Raw genomic sequence first — 16287 nt, forward strand, 5'->3', positions numbered from 1 at the left:
CTTCTATCTCGAACATGAAAAAAAATAAAACTTTTAGTAACTTTTCTCAAATCAAAATTAAATCTTACCCAACATTTTCAGAAGCCAAATTCAAGAAGACACATCTGATAGGGCAATTGCATAGTTGCCTATCATACAAGGGAGACTTCCAGGGAGGGGAGGGGACAAGAAACACCTACAATTCAATATAGTTGCATATGTAAATACATTGGAATTTGAAAGGAGTTAAGCCTCAAAACTGGATCCAGGTGGATAACTGAATCTGTTTATTTAATTTTCTCACATATTCAGGGTTTTTTTTTCTATTCCAGGTTCACATCCTTATTAGGTAGAAAATTGCTAATAAATACTTATTAAAATGTACTGAACTTGAAGCAATTTTAAGGGTCATCAACGTAGCAGTTATAATATGTGCACTTGGCTTAGTAATTAATATTTTTCATAGCTATGTTAGATCTGGGTACCAACCTTCAATTTCTCAGTGTTATGGAGCTTTGGATGCCTGAGATGTGGAGGAATTTTTTGCCTTCTTCTGTAACAGAAAATGAGATAAGGCAATATCATAAGAATTGGATTGGCTGGGATCCCAATGATGCTGTACATTCAAAACAATAAACACCTACAGGAGAATCACCATGGGCATTTCTACTTAGATGGCCAAGATCACATATGGCTATCATGCAAATCCTCTTCATATATCATTTTCTCCTTCATATACAGTTAAGAGGACCATATGGATGAAAGATCATATGAATCCATAATAATTGACATTTTTTCTCCCCAAATAAGGACAGATCATATAAATGGGGAATTGCATGATCAGATAGTAATATAAAGAATCACTGTAATATATGTGAAAGAGACATTCACATCTCCACTATTAAAAACCCCTGCTGTCTGGTCACATGCCTGGGGAGAAAACTGTAAATTTCCCATACATTTTTTTTGTTTTTTTTGGAAGACATATACCTCATAACCATAATTTACAAAACATATTGTATCTTCATTAATCACAGGTTCTGAGGAAAATATGATTTGGATTTTCGTCAGGAAAAAAACTTCACACACACAACTTCTTTATTGATTCTAAATTCACAGGAGTCTGTTTCTTAAATATATGGTCTTGGTGACTTTACAGTATACTCATACTGGACAATTCATATATATGAATAATTTTAAGCAGAGCTTTGAAAGATTCATTTTTTCTTGCAACTCTCAAAATGCCCCACCTAGTGTGGTCAGTGGCAATACTGGAAAATGTCATCTATCTAACTCTCTGTCTGTCTATAACATTTGCAAGCTCTGGCTATAAGATAGGAATATTAGAATGAAATAAATGTGTAGCCCAAAGGACTAAGCAATAGTACGCTTTTTGAGAAGACAACAATATTTTAATTCCAAAAAGTGAATGAAACATGTGAATGAAACAAGGGTCAAGAAATTTTACTTTGATGAGAATTATTGCTCCTATGACCTATTCTGCACTAAATTTGTATGGGATGTTTTTGTGTAAAAAGCACAATATTTTATGAACATAATATTTATGTGCATAAAATTATGTTTCTGTATGAATAGGTCCTAAGCTGCAGTCCTTGAAAACTTCATTAAAATGATGAAACTGTTAAATTCCTTTGATAATAACATTGATAAAAATGTGTTGTCGAAGGCTTTCATGGCCAGAATCACTGGGTTGCTGTGAGTTTTCCGGGCTGTATGGCCATGATCCAGAAGCATTCTCTCCTGATGTTTCACCCACATTTATCCTCACAACCTCTGAAGATGCCTGCCATAGATGTTGGTGAAACATCAGGAGAGACTGCTTCTGGAACATGGCCATACAGCCCAGAAAACTCACAGCAACGCATTGATGAAAAAAATTACAGTTCTAGTTGACCCAGGAAGAAGAGAAGAAGAAATTTTGTTTAGATCTACAGACCTGAGAGAGAAGTCTACTATGGAGTTTTTGGTCAGATAGCCAGGGATGTTTTAATGCTGCAGTTGCACTTATCCTCCAACTAAAGGGAAGATATCAGACAGTTAGAATATGGCGTATTGACAGAGAATTGAGCACTGAAAGAGAGGATGTGTTTTAAATGCACAAGTGATAAGTGAAAATAGCAATGGACAGCAACAGCCTGGGTTTTTAAACCAGCAAATAACCCAATGGTTGATTATAGTGAATTAGAAGGACATGTTATTCTTCATGTCAGGGCAAAAGCATACATTACATTATCTCCCCATGCCTGATATTTTGTAAAAAAAAATCCAAGATTTAGTTGGCTACTTATGAAAAGGCTTTTGTGTTTGTTAGGGGCCGACTATCTTCTGGAAAAGTGTTCCTGTTCCAGCATTACCACCTTGGCCCCAGGTTTCCTTTTGGAGGCCAAAGAATGGATGAGATATTTTTATGCTTAAAAATAGTAAATATGTTCTATGGGAATGTATGTATAAATCAAATAGAAAGTAATGGATTAGACTAATGCCCACACATTAATAAACAACAGGATATCAATATTGTCCTTCTCCTACACTACATATAAAACTTAAATATTCTTAAGTTTGGGCACATTATACATCTGTATGTTTGTTATTTGATGTATGTTTTAAATATCTCCATATGGGTCTATGGATCTTATCAGATTCTAGCAATATGTATCACTTGATATGTGCATGTAAAAAGGAAGTATTGAATAACAACTTTTGTTTGGAAAGTACACAAAATACAAAAAATTATTTGCATCTAGTTACCCCTTTGCCTTGATGAGAAGCTTAGTGATAAAGTCCTTGGCCTCTTCAGATACATTTGCAAATTCTTCATCTTCAAAGTTCCATCTGCAAGCAAGGATATTGTTCAAAGTCTCGTTGTCATCTTCGCCCAAAAAAGGAGATAATCCACTAAGCCTGTAGGAAAAAAGAGATCAAATATATATGCAATATAAGAAAATCATACAGGAATACAAACCCCACTTCTTGACTTCAAGAAATATATGAGTGTCAACTTGAGCAGTCATCTAAGGATATGTAACATCTGGATTTTGTATTTTCAAAAAATGGAGGACAAATAATCATTGGCAGTCAAAGAAATAAACTATGGCTTTATCCTTGGGGCTAATGAATATACAATAAGTTGCAATTTCAATAAAATCAGAGAATCTGCTAGGCTAATCACAAGTAAAGATGTTTTAATAATAATTGGAAATACTTTTTGGAATATATAAAAAGAAAGTATCGATTACATATAAAATATTGCCCTATGCACTGGAAGTTGCACTTATAAGAAATCAGTAACTTGCTGATCATATTAACCCTATATACTTATGTATAGTTTAGACATAAAAAGTCGACATGGGTCAACTTTTTCAAGGGTCAATATGAGTATTGTAGCTTAACTTCCATAAGTGAGTGGGAATCAGAACCCTATCTCCAGAGTTGCAGTCTGGCACTCAAACCACACCGGCACTCTAACATTTGTTTATATATTTAAATTTGATTTTTTTAAAGAGTTTGTTTGTTTTTGTTTTTTAAAAAAAGAAGCATTTACATTTATTGTGGGACCTATAGACAATCTGGGAGCCCCGGTGGCGAAGTGTGTTAAAGCACTGAGCTGCTGAACTTGCAGACCGAAAGGTCACAGGTTCAAATCCTGGGAGCGGAGTGAGCACCCACTGTTAGCTCCAGCTTCTGCCAACCTAGCAGTTCGAAAACATGCCAATGTGAGTAGATCAATAGGTACCGCTCCGGCGGGAAGGTAACGGCACTCCATGCAGTCATGCCGGCCACATGACCATGGAGGTGTCTACAGACAACGGCGGCTCTTCAGCTTAAAAATGGAGATGAGCACCAACCCCCAGAGTCAGACATGATTGGACTTAACGTCAAGGAAAACCATTACCTTTACCTTTATTATAGACTATTCAGTTAAAATAATGTTTTAAAAAAGGATTTGAGGACTCTGATCAAACTAGCATAAGTTGTGAAAGTAATACTTCTAGCATTTAGGCCTTAGCCCTACTTACAGCATGTAGGCAATGACGCCTACACTCCACATGTCTGTAGGAAAGGAGACGAAGTCATAGTTCACAACTTCAGGAGCAAGGAATTCTGGAGTGCCAAAATTGACCTTCAGCTTCTCCCTTGGCTTATATCTAATAAACAACAAAAATAACATATATCAATAAAACATGACAACACCATCCATAGTGATACCTTGGAAATCAGAGCTTTGCTTTGCAAATACACTAGTTTGTGGTTTTTAGTCCCTTGGTGTGTCACATGGTAAATGCTCCCCCCTCACCCCAAAACAAAGGCTGCCTGGCCAGAATGGCTGGGTATCCTTCCTTGAAGAAGCTTGGCAGTAGCTTGGGAAAAGTGCACTGGCCATTCCTGGAGGGGGAGGAGGAAAGTGGCAGTAGGAGCAACAACGGTGGTGGTCATTCGGGCGGTGCTGAGCCCTAGCCCAGGCCTCCATTATTCTCAGCTCTCTGCCTCTCCCCCAATGGCAGTGACCCAAATAGTGGCCAAAGTCACAGTGGGGGGGGGGGCGAGGAAGGAAGAAAAGGAAGAGAGAGAATGAAGGGGGACAGGGAAGAGGTGGGAGAAGTGTAAATGAAAAAAAATGAAAATATGTTATGTAATATATAAAATAAATGTTATATGTTAAGTATTTTGAATGAAACTCTTATACGTTGTTGGCTTAACCTCTGGTTTCCAAGTAAAACTGAATTGCCATGTTGCAAAAAAAAATGTACGTCTAAAAACGCATATTATTATAAAAAGGGGAGCAGCCAGTGCTGGCATGGATGTCAAGAGAAAGGGTGTTTTATGCACATGATGTGGGAATGCAAACAGGTACAATACTTCTGGCAGACTATACAAAATGTGTCAAACCAAATATTAGGAACTGATTGGGTTATAACAAAAGAAATGGTGGTTTTAGTACAAAGAGCGGGAATGGGAAATTACAGGGAAATAAAGGAAGCAATAATTGAGTGCACACAAGCGGTGATAGTATTGGGATGGAAAGATAAATCAAAGTGGACAGTAAACAAATAGTATCAGTATATGGTGGACCAAATGGAATTCGAAATTATGGATGTAAAATTAAGTAATTCAAAAGGTAATGAAAATAGAATGCAAGAAGTTGAAGAAAAATGGAACCGGGTCAAGGATTATATTATGAATAAGTCTAGAGATCAGGCCATAAGAAATAGGATACAAATGTTATATAGTATGTAAATCTAGATGAATTGTCTCAAACAGGATTAATATGTAAAAGAAAATAATCCTCGTGGTGGTGGTGGGAATTGTAAATGTTGTGTATGTGTATGTCTTAAAATAATAATAATAAAAAATAAAAATAAAAAATGTGTCACCAACATGAAAGGTTTGGAAAGCTCTGCCTTAAATAGTCACCTCTAGCAAATTTCACAAAGGTAACTATAAGATTAAGGGAAATTGACATCTGCCTGGATGCTGTCAGGAAAGATGATTACAAAATTTTCCAGGATATTATGGAGGGAAGAACTTGTTAAGAGACTCCTATTTATTGTTATCACCAATATGTATCTACCAAGGTGTAGTGCAGTACTTCTCTTGCGGCATCATGAAAGACAAGGGAAATCTTCCAAAGCTTTCATTTAGGCTACAGGTTAAAAGGCATCCCATTTAAATACAAGATAAATAGGACAGCAATAACATCTACTATGAGAGACAGATAGTTTTACCACTTGAGGGAGCAACTTTTTTTTTAAAAAAAATGATAGACATATATGTGTGTGTATGTTCCTTCACGTTGCCTGCTGACTTATGGCAATCCATGAATTTCAGGTAGTTTCCTTAGGCAAGGAATATTGAGAGGTGCTTTGCCAATATCTGCTTCTGAAGATAGCCTATAGCACCTGTCTTTTGGTACTAACTAGGGCTACCACTGCTAAGCTTTGAATATCAGATGGGACCTGATGCCTTTAGGATCTTTAGGCCATGATAAAATAAGCAGAGCTTGGAGAAGAAGAATGTTACATCAACTCTCAGAGTTCTCCAAGTAGCATGGCTGAGCTGTGGAAATATTCTTGATACAATCAGTCCATTGAATATGCTGAAGATCAATACATTATTTGGAAGGCTACCTTGCCTCCAGTGATTTCTGACAGTCTATTCACTGTGCCCCTGGTGGCACAGTGCGTTAAAGCGCTGAGCTGCTGAACTTGCGTACCGAAAGGTCCCAGGTTCAAATCTCGGGAACAAAATGAGCGCCCGCTGTTAGCTCCAGCTCCTGCCAACCTAGCAGTTCGAAAACATGCCAATGTGAGTAGATCAATAGGTACCACTCCAGCGGGAAGGTAACGGCGCTCCACGCAGTCATGTCAGCCACATGACCTTGGAGGTGTCTATGGACAACACTGGTTGTTCAGCTTAGAATTGGAGATGAGCACCAACCCCCAGAGTCGGTCACGACTGGACTTAACGTCAGGGGAAAACCTTTACCTTTACTATTCACATCCTTACCTTTGAGAAGAAGCAGAACTCCCTAGATCACTCTTCTGCTATGTTAAGACATAGTAAGTCTTTTCAGACTTCTATGAAGCCTAAAACTTCTAAACCTTTGGCCAGGAGTCATGCTTCTAGGGCCATCCATACTTTTCAAGGCCATTCCTACCATGAGGCAGTGCCTTAAACTGCAGATTTTTGTTGTCATGAAAGGGTGGCATTTTTAAAGCTATTTTAACAAGAATGAGGAGAGAGAGGTGTTTGGGGGAATTTCTGCCCCATGTGCCAAAATATCATTTCTGGATTCAATTATTCGTAGGAATGGTGCCATTTGTTGCCGCACCTGAGGCAGCAAAATGTCTAGGTCCAGCCGGGGGTGTAGCTACAAGGGAAAGGGAGAAATGAATAAATCTGCCCTCCCAAAGGAAATTTTCCTTCACTCCCTACATTTCTAGCACTTCAATAATGTAACATTGCAGCTGAGCATTTGGAAATAGAGTGTAGGCATGAGAAGAAAAGGGTAAGCGAAGTTACCAAGGGAATGCAAATATACATAGCAAATATAAGAGTTCTATGTGTGAAAAAATGTTCAGTGCCTCATTCACTGCAATGCTAAATATTAGAGGCTGAAAGAAAATGTGGGGAGAGGATTCTCATTTGGGAGTCAATGTCCTTTCCCCCTAAGCCCGCTATAGCTATGCTCTGAATTGATAGAAACTGAATGTGTATCCATATCGAGTGCTGCCTACTGAGCCCCGATACATTTGTTATTCACCCATTTCTCCCCATAGTGTATCAGATTAATGTGCACTATAAGTGTGATTAAAACAACCTACCTCCTTGCCAACCCAAAGTCAATAATCTTTATTTGATTTGCCTCTCGGTTCACACACAGGATATTCTCAGGCTGCCAGAAGAAAAAAAGAGTACACATTTATGAGACATGGGGAATGAGCAGCAGTGGAATCAGCAAAAAAAAAAGCACATATATTCATCTTGATGCCAGTGTCTCCAAGCACGTTTGGCTTTGTGGCCATCTCAGACTATAATCATGTGGTCTCCATAGCTGGGAACACATTGCCAGGACAGCTTTTCCCTCACTGTTCCATTTCTGTTTGACATAATACAGTGACTCAAGATAAAGAACTCATTAGTGGGGTTTCAGAAAGGAAATGCAGAGACTCTGACTGGACTTCGGGAAGTCAATGTTGTGATTTGCCGCCCATTAGGAGCTGACATGGGGAGATTGAAGAAAAGGCATTTTCACTGTTCTTTGAAATTTATCTTTCAACTTTAGGCACCATAGTTCACTGTCCTTCTCCATCTAGTGTCAGATATTTGAATGTCAGACCAATCAGCAGCACTAAGTGGAAAGACCTATAGGTTAAATACATCTAGATTACCAAAAGACAAGTTACCCAAAAACTACTTAATGAGTTCTGCTGGGTAGAGTAATAAGGAATTCTAACTTCCTACATCAGAGCATCAACTGAGGTCATTTATTTAAATCAGAAGTGAGAAACATGTCAACGTCCAAGATGTTGCTGGAATGCAGATCTACCTAACACGGCCAACAGTTTTTAATGAGTGGGGAAGAATTCTCACCTCCGACTTAAAATGTTCTGATTGGAAACACCAAGCCTATCACTGAGTTCCAAAAGGCAATCAGGCTCATTAGTCTGATTTTTGAAGTACATAAAAATGTCACATTTATTATATTGGTGGTATTTTAAAAGTGAGCCTCCGGTGTCACAGTAGGTTAAACTGCTGAGCTGCTGAACTTGCTGGCCGAAATGTCGGCAGTTCAAATCCGAGGAGTGGAGTGAGTTCCCACTGTCAGCTCCAGCTACTGCCAACCTAGCAGTTCGAAAACATGTAAATGTGAGTAGATCGATAGGTACTGCTCTGGTGGGAAGGTAACGGCGCTCCATGCAGTCATACCAGTCACATGACCTTGGAAGTGTCTACGGACAATGCCGGCTCATTGGCTTAGAAATGGAGATGAGCACTAACCCCCAGAGTCGGACACGACTGGACTTTATGTCAAGAGAAATCTTTACCTTTACCTCATTTTAAAAGCACAGACAACTATCAGGGTGTAGTGGTTTGAGACCAGTCAGGGACTCAGGGAGACCAAGGTTTGAATCCTTGCTTGGCCCTGGAAACCCAATATTATTTGCAATTGACCTGGAAACCCATTGGATGACTTTCCACCTCAGAGGAAAGCAATGGCAAATCTTTTCTGAATAAATAATGTCCAAAAAAAAAAACACTAAGAAAAACTCCAATATTTTCACCATGGTTCAATCTAAGCAGAGCAGACTATATACTGACACAGTTAGTTTTAGCAAGGCATGTGGATAGTTCTATGTTAAGATATATCGACCTGAGCTAGCAAATAACACAGATACAGCCTTCTTTTAAAACTCTCCAAAGTAAGTAGCACATTCTGACTGTGATCCCTTCTACCACCTAAAGTGGCAGAGGATGTTATGGACATAACTAACAGATGGAAACCTGGAAAGTTGTTGGGTATAGGTGGCTTCTCCTCTGAATTTATTCAAGTGTTTTAATAAAAACGTAATTTTCCACATGCAATTCTTTTTAAACAATGTTCTTAGTGGGGGAGGCATTCCTAAATCCTGGCTCAAAGCAAGAATTGTTACTGTACAGAAACCTAAGCAAGTCCACATTCAGGGCTCTTCCACACAGCCCTATATCCCAGAATATCAAGGCAGAAAATCTCACAATATTTGCTTTGAATTAGGTTATCTGAGTCCACACTGACATATATTCCATTTCAAAACAGACAATGTGGGATTTTATTCAGCTGTGTGGAAGGGCCCAGAATGCACAGAATTATTTACCTCAATCAAAACATTAAGATTATGATGGCAATCATTTCACTACAACACTGTTAAACACTTTAATTTCAATATTTATTTTAGTGTTTTATTATTCCTGTCCAAACATTATGTAGAAACATGCAGAAGACATGTGCCTTTGAAACAGGTCAATGAAAAAAATAAAACAAGGGAAGCAAGGCAAGCAAGCCATATGATAGATTAAGTTTGCCATAAGTCAGAAAGAACGTGAAGCTACACAAAAACAACAACAAAATAATGCACACTACCTTCAGGTCTAAGTGAAGTATGTACATCTGATGCATATATTGAATTCCTTCACAAATTTGCTTTGTGAATAAAATAGTATCCATCTCTGTTAAGTTGCAGTTCTCATCGATAATTCGATCAAACAGCTCTCCTCCCTGCACACTGTGAAGAAAAGCAACGTAATTGAAAATTCATTTTGCTGCAAATTTTCACAGTCAAGCATGTATATATTTTATGTACACACATATACCCTTCACAAATGCATTAGAATTATATTTGCATATTTAAGGGGTAAAAAAATAATATATATCTTTTAGACTCCCAGATTTCCTGTGATTTATGTGCTGCATGTGTACTTTTATGAAACACACAAACAAGGCTGTGAAAGGTGGGGAAAGATTTGGATTAGATAATAAGTAGAAATCTTTTCTTGTTTCTGAGAAGAATGTAAATATAACCACTTCCCTACATTCACTGAAAAAAATGTTGCTGCTGAGTTTACTTGTAATGAAAATGGACCCCATACATCTGCGGATGTATGCAAACAAAGGTCCTCTATGGAAAGGGGATCATGAGCAAATCGGCATTCTTCCACATAGTTCTACATATAAACCTCTGTTCAGGAGTATGAAATCTTTACATGGCAGTTGAAAACATAGGCGGAGTATAGATATGGAGAAATGTTGTTGGTATTGACAATTAGACTCAATTAGAGTCTAGGACTTGTAAACAAGTATGTGTTCTGCACAAAATAAATGTGAAACATGGACTATAATGAGCACAATTTTAAAAAGGACAGAATCACACTTTAGTCGATGAAATAAATTGCACAAATAGACCTGCAAATTATGGGAAATGCATTTTGGAAGGGCACTAAGCAAGTGACTTTTGAAATTTCTCTAGGTTTCAGAAATGGTTTCTGGTAGGTGGTGCACTAAGAGAACTAGCTTGTGTAAATTCAACACCTTAAAGTCTAAAAAAAAAAATTATTGGGTATAAGCTTCCATAGATTCCAGGCAACTGTAATAGAAGCAACTGACAGGCTGATGCCAATAAACATTAGGGAATTCAGTATTTTAGACTTTAAAGTTCCCAAAGTTTTTTTTTCCTATAAGAGACAAATATGACCCCAACTTCCTTCTGTCCCAACCAGGATGGGACATATTCAGGGGGATTGTTACCCAAGTTCACTGATGAGTCCCATGAGTATACGCAAGATACAAAGCTGTGATTTCAGAGGTTTGTAGCCTGTCCAAACTATTACATAAAGGTACTGTACCAGGTATAAAACCTACAAATTTGTTCCAAGACACAGGTACGATAGGAACATAGAAGACGCAGGCCATTATTTAATTTTTAGAGGCTGGATATGTACTGAAGGTATTCAGAAGAAGTCATTTTTCACCTGCATCCTTCATGCTCCCTTACTATCTATACTTTTGGGTTGTGTGGTGCCAGGCACACAACTACCACCATAGGGAAGGGAGAAGATTGCATTTTTACTCCTTGCCGTATATAGTCTTTAGGTGTATGCCTCCTCCAGCACCTTAATGGGATAATAGTCCCTGGTACCTACCTCTTTCCTAATCTGTACTGTATAAAACTATTTGCACTTTTCTGGACCACTACCCTTTTTAGGAGCCAACCCAGGTTTTTATCAAAGTGTGCTTATTGTTTATTGGTATATGTGATTTTATTTGTTTATGATTTGTTTTTATTGCTGAGTTTTATATTGCTTGTTGCCTGGGCTTGGCCCCATGTAAGCCGCCGCGAGTCCCTTCGGGGAGATGGGGCAGGGTATAAAAATTATTATTATTATTATTATTATTATTATTATTATTATTATTATTATTATTAAATCCACGAGTAGAGACACAGGATGCAGAAATAACATTTAGATGGATACATACTATTCCATGACAAGGACGATGTCATTTTTTGATTCGAAAGCATCGTACAGCTGAATGAGGTTCACATGATCCAACTGATTCATTACGTTGATCTCATTCTTTACTTCATCCTGGAAGTATACAAAAACAGTGTCAAGTACAGGATGAAATGTAACTGAATGTGAGTACTGATTGATATCAGTGCAGCTCATTCATGCTTTGATATGAAATGTTTTTATTTTGGGATTTGGTATCTGCTTGTAGCAGAGAAGAGAGGGGGGAAAGGAGAAACACCTTCTTCCTCCACTCCCTTCTCTTGTGTGAATACTCCAGGTGCCGAGTGATGACCAGTGCCATTTTTATAGAGTGGTGGGCATCTCAATTGCCAGGTTGATGGGGGCAAGGTAAGTTGGTGCCAAAGTGGTTCTGGAGGCACTTGGCCATGTGGTTGCCATTGGGTTACTGGGCCAGTTCGGGGCTGCCCTTTCAAGCCATCGTTCAGCTCCCAAGTCAGATGGAGGCATTTAGTTTAGCCCATACTGGAGTGAGTATCCAACTCTAGATCAGCATTGCTGTTTCTGGCCAGTGAAGATGCATCCTGAGTCTCCCTCCCCCCCCCCCCCAAAATTATGAACAGAAAAAAATAGAATAAGGTTATTTTGTAACCTGTTTCACAGGCAATGTAGTTACTGGCCATTGACCCCATGACACTGGAATTCAAAAAAGTACAATTGGAATAAAAATATATGTTGTCATAGTTGTGTGCACAGATAGGCTGCCACAGTTAACCAAGCTATATGGAAGGTGAAAGATCTCTCATTCATTCATTTGTAATAACATTCTAGGCGCTGCTTTTTTTTTTTAACTCTATAGTTTGTTTCTTTGTTTATATGCTCCTTTTTCCCAAAGCAGAAGCTTACAGATAAAATTAATTAAAACAATACACTTAAAACATAAAAACACAAAAAGTCTGAAAAAGATACAACATTTTAAAACAGGAAAACCCCAGAGCGTGATTACACATTAAACGCTTTACTTTACATTATTTTCCTGCCATTTGAAATGGTTGCCACAGTCAGAACAAAAGCTCTGGATAGCAAAATCTCTCCTGCAGGGATTCACTGCAAACTTTTCTTCACACTTCAGCTAGCCTTACCTTTTCCTTTATATTTCTGGCTTTTATGATTTTAGCAGCTAATTGTATGCCTGTTGATTTTTCTTCACATTTATGCACTTGACCAAATCGTCCCCTGGACAGAGAAAAGAGGGAAATGTTGCTGGAGACTGATGTCACTTTTCAGTAACTTTTGTTTTTGATAAACATTATTTGTCTGGTCTCTTCTCTAGAAGGATTTTTTCTGCATCGGGACAAATACTATTCATGGTTCTCCTTTAGGATAGAAGAAACATTCCCTTTTTGTATTATTGTTTAACTTGATTTAGTTGATCAAGGCTTCTGGAGAGAAAAATGCCTTGTAAAACTACAGCTTCCAGGATTCCATAGCATTGAACTTTGGTAGTTAAAGTGGTGTTAACCTGCATTCATTCTATAATGTAGATACATCTTGAATATAACTTTAACCATGATGATATGATAATGTTCCCCACTAGGCTATTTTGGAAAACTCATAGGATATGTTGCATAGCAGACACAACTTGCTTTCAAATAGCTCAGAGCATTTCATTCAAAGAAGATAGATAAAATTTAGCAGTTGGGGGAATAATTCTTTAAATTAAGCTTTCCACACTGATATTTCGTAGCTCTGGTTTAAACCATTTTCCCAGCACTGCTTTCAATAATACATGGAAGTTTTGATCAAAAGACAATTATCCAGATTCTGCTTCAAGCAGAAAAGTCCAAATATTAGCCAACTAATATTCTTGCTAGGAATTATGCAAATTATATTCCTATATTTTTATGCAAATTGATATTTTCAACAGATTGCAATACATTGGCCTCATCAAGGTTGTAAGAAAGGCTTCGAACATCCTTCTAGTCTGAATTCAAAATGCTGATGATGACTTCCAAATATTTCCTTGTTGTTCCATCCTAGTTGTATAACTGCCTAATGTGAAACATTTGGTTGTTTTCATTCCCCACCTTCCACTGTTTGAGGAAATTCCTCATTTGCTAACCATGGCTTTTGTTGAACTTACCCTCCCAAAACTTCACCCTTGTAAACATGATAATAACTATTGATCCCCGTCCTTTTCGCTGAGACAATCCTATGGTCAAAAGGGGCTGGAGGGGGAGGGCTGTCACCTGAAAATAATACGACAGGGAGGTTGTTATGGACACATATGACATTAACAATTTCATTATGCACAATTTCCTCCCCCCAACCCCTCCAACAACAACACAGCCTTTAAGTCATTTCTGACTTTTGGTGACCCTGTGGCAAACCTATCATAGCATTCGCTTGGCAAATTTTGTTCAGAAGGAGCTTGGCATTCCCAACTTCTAAGGTCAAGAGAATGTGATTTGCCCAAAGTCACCCAGTGGATTTCCATGGCTGAACCCAAAGTCCAAGTACTAATACCACAATCACTACATGATGCTGACTTTAAAAAAATGCATCAATCCCTACACTTGAACTGATGAGAATGTGGTAGACACTATAGAACCATAGAGGCAAATTCTGGTTCTGTTTTAGTAATATTTTAATCAATTGGGGTTTGTATGGATGCAGGAGTAAAAACATTTCATTGCAACGTGTTACCCATGCAGATAAATCTAAAGGTGCTTATTAATAGTTTTATCGGGAATTTTGGATCTAGCTCATTATCTACAGGAAAATTGTGTGACCCACCCAACTATAACCCACAAACAAACAAGATGTCTTCTTTCCAGTAAACTACCATGTTATATCATATATGTGTGTTGTAAGAAACATACAGCTCTGTTTTAAAAATGCATTTGTTTTGCCAAGAATTTTTATGTACATGCATTTTTAAAACCATTTTGTACCTATTATACAAGTCTCTTCTACGGATGTTTCTTGATGATGTGTCTTCATCTTGGTTTCAGAAACACACTCCCCCTTTTCCTCTGACACACTAGGCTCTACCTTACATGGCTTAACTGCTTCTTTTGGTTTGTGTCCACCACTGATTTTTGTCATATCTACCCTGCTCTTTTTGTTGACATCTTTGGCAATTTTTTCATCATTCACACGACGCTTACTGCTAGTGCTTTGTTCATCCTTCAGAAGAAACGAGGTCTTTCCACAGTCTTTATGCCTGTAAGACATAATGTACATTATTTTACTGCCACATTTAGAAGAAAAGTGGTGTACAGAAGAGAAAGGAATCACTTCTGGTAATGCGGGGAGTTCATGATTTTTTAGAATTCTCCCGATGACAGAAGTTCTTATGACCTTCATTGCAGGGCTAGAACCTTTCTGAAAATAACTCAAAGCCTTAGAAACAAATTGATAGTACAAGGGTTATCCACAAAGTAGATTATGTTTTGGAATTAAAAATGAACCAAGTATAGGAGAAAACATTTACCATATGCAGTTGAAAGCCACATCCAAACACCACATCTCATGTAGTCGCCATTCAAATATAGGCAATTACCATAGCGATGAATGAGCTTTGCAAATCCTTCCCCACTAAATTCTGCTGCTTGTCCTCAACCAGCCGGTCACCCCTTCCCGTAGCTACACAGCGTCGCCAAAACACTGTGTAGCAATGAATGAGCTTTGCAAATCCTTCCCCACTAAATTCTGCCGCTTGTCCTCAACCAACGGGTCACCCCTTCCCGCAGCTACGCAGCGTCGCCAAAACACTGTGTAGCGATGAATGAGCTTTGCAAATCCTTTCCCATTAAATTCTGCCACTTGTCCTCAACCAGCTGGTCACCCCTTCCCACAGCTACGCAGCGTCGCCAAAACGCTGTGTAGCGATGAATGAGCTTTGCAAATCCTTCCCCACTAAATTCTGTCGCTTGTCCTCAACCATCCAGTCACCCCTTCCCGCAGCTACCCAGCGTAGCCAAAACACTGTGTTGCCAGCCACACCCCTATTGTTGGAAACAAGTGGCTGAGGACGCAAGCAGCAGAATTTAGTGGGGAAGGATTTGCAAAGCTCATTCATTGCTATGGTACGTGCCTAGATTTGAATGGCGACTATGTGAGATGTGGTATTTGGGTGTGGCTTTCAACTGCATATGGTAAATGTTTTCTCCTATACTTTGTTCATTTTGAATTCCAAAACGTAATCTACTTTGTAGATAGCCCTTGTATCTTCAGTGATTTTTTTCCCCATCCTCATTAGATATGATATAGTTGCCTACACACATGCCTACGGTGGAGTGTAAAATGCATTTCAGCTTCTATAATCCCTTTTGGGAAGTTGGTAGGATTGAATGGAACCCAGACTGAAGCTCACTAAAACTTTATGAAGAGCAACAGAGGCATTCTGTCTCTCTCTAGAATTAAGCACCCATGGTAATCATTCTTATCATTGGATTGGTTTAAGAAGAGGGATGTAGATCTTCCTATTTATGGAAAAGTACAATGACAACGCTGCCATCCATAGTTTTTTTTTAATTCATACTGATGTCTTAGGCCCCATCTACACTGCCATATAATTGAACCGGATTATACAGCAGTGTAGGTTCATATAATCTGGTTCAATTTAGTTAAATTGTATTGTGAAACTGCATTATGTATGATTCTATGGCCTTGCTTTGTCAGAAGTCCAAGAAATCATTTATTTCAGTAAGAATAATAGGGTTCCAGATTATGAAATAACTGTATTATGCAAAGGGTCCCTGATTGGACCCCTTGCGTCAT

The 16287-nt window shown here is 38.3% G+C and overlaps 1 protein-coding gene across 5 annotated transcripts in view; it reads right to left on the bottom strand.

The window, feature by feature from the left end:
- Positions 1–481: 481 nt before the first annotated feature.
- The window catches only part of mylk4 (myosin light chain kinase family member 4), a 124150-nt gene continuing 108344 nt past the window's right edge, over positions 482–16287 (bottom strand). For 4 of the 5 annotated variants that reach the window (XM_062977678.1, XM_008117973.3, XM_062977677.1 and 1 more), the window contains 10 exons: positions 14457–14728; positions 13646–13751; positions 12645–12738; positions 11510–11619; positions 9620–9761; positions 7323–7393; positions 4017–4145; positions 2749–2901; positions 1937–2015; positions 482–532 (listed from right to left, as the gene is read on the bottom strand). In XM_062977678.1, coding sequence (XP_062833748.1) covers positions 485–532; positions 1937–2015; positions 2749–2901; positions 4017–4145; positions 7323–7393; positions 9620–9761; positions 11510–11619; positions 12645–12738; positions 13646–13751; positions 14457–14728 — 1204 coding nt within the window. In that variant the 3' untranslated portion in view covers positions 482–484. The remainder of the gene's footprint in view (positions 533–1936; positions 2016–2748; positions 2902–4016; positions 4146–7322; positions 7394–9619; positions 9762–11509; positions 11620–12644; positions 12739–13645; positions 13752–14456; positions 14729–16287) is intronic. The other variant, XM_008117972.3, reaches the window with a different exon arrangement.

Source organism: Anolis carolinensis, chromosome 4 (genome assembly GCF_035594765.1).
Source record: "Anolis carolinensis isolate JA03-04 chromosome 4, rAnoCar3.1.pri, whole genome shotgun sequence".
Classification (NCBI taxonomy): Eukaryota; Metazoa; Chordata; class Lepidosauria; order Squamata; family Dactyloidae; genus Anolis; species Anolis carolinensis.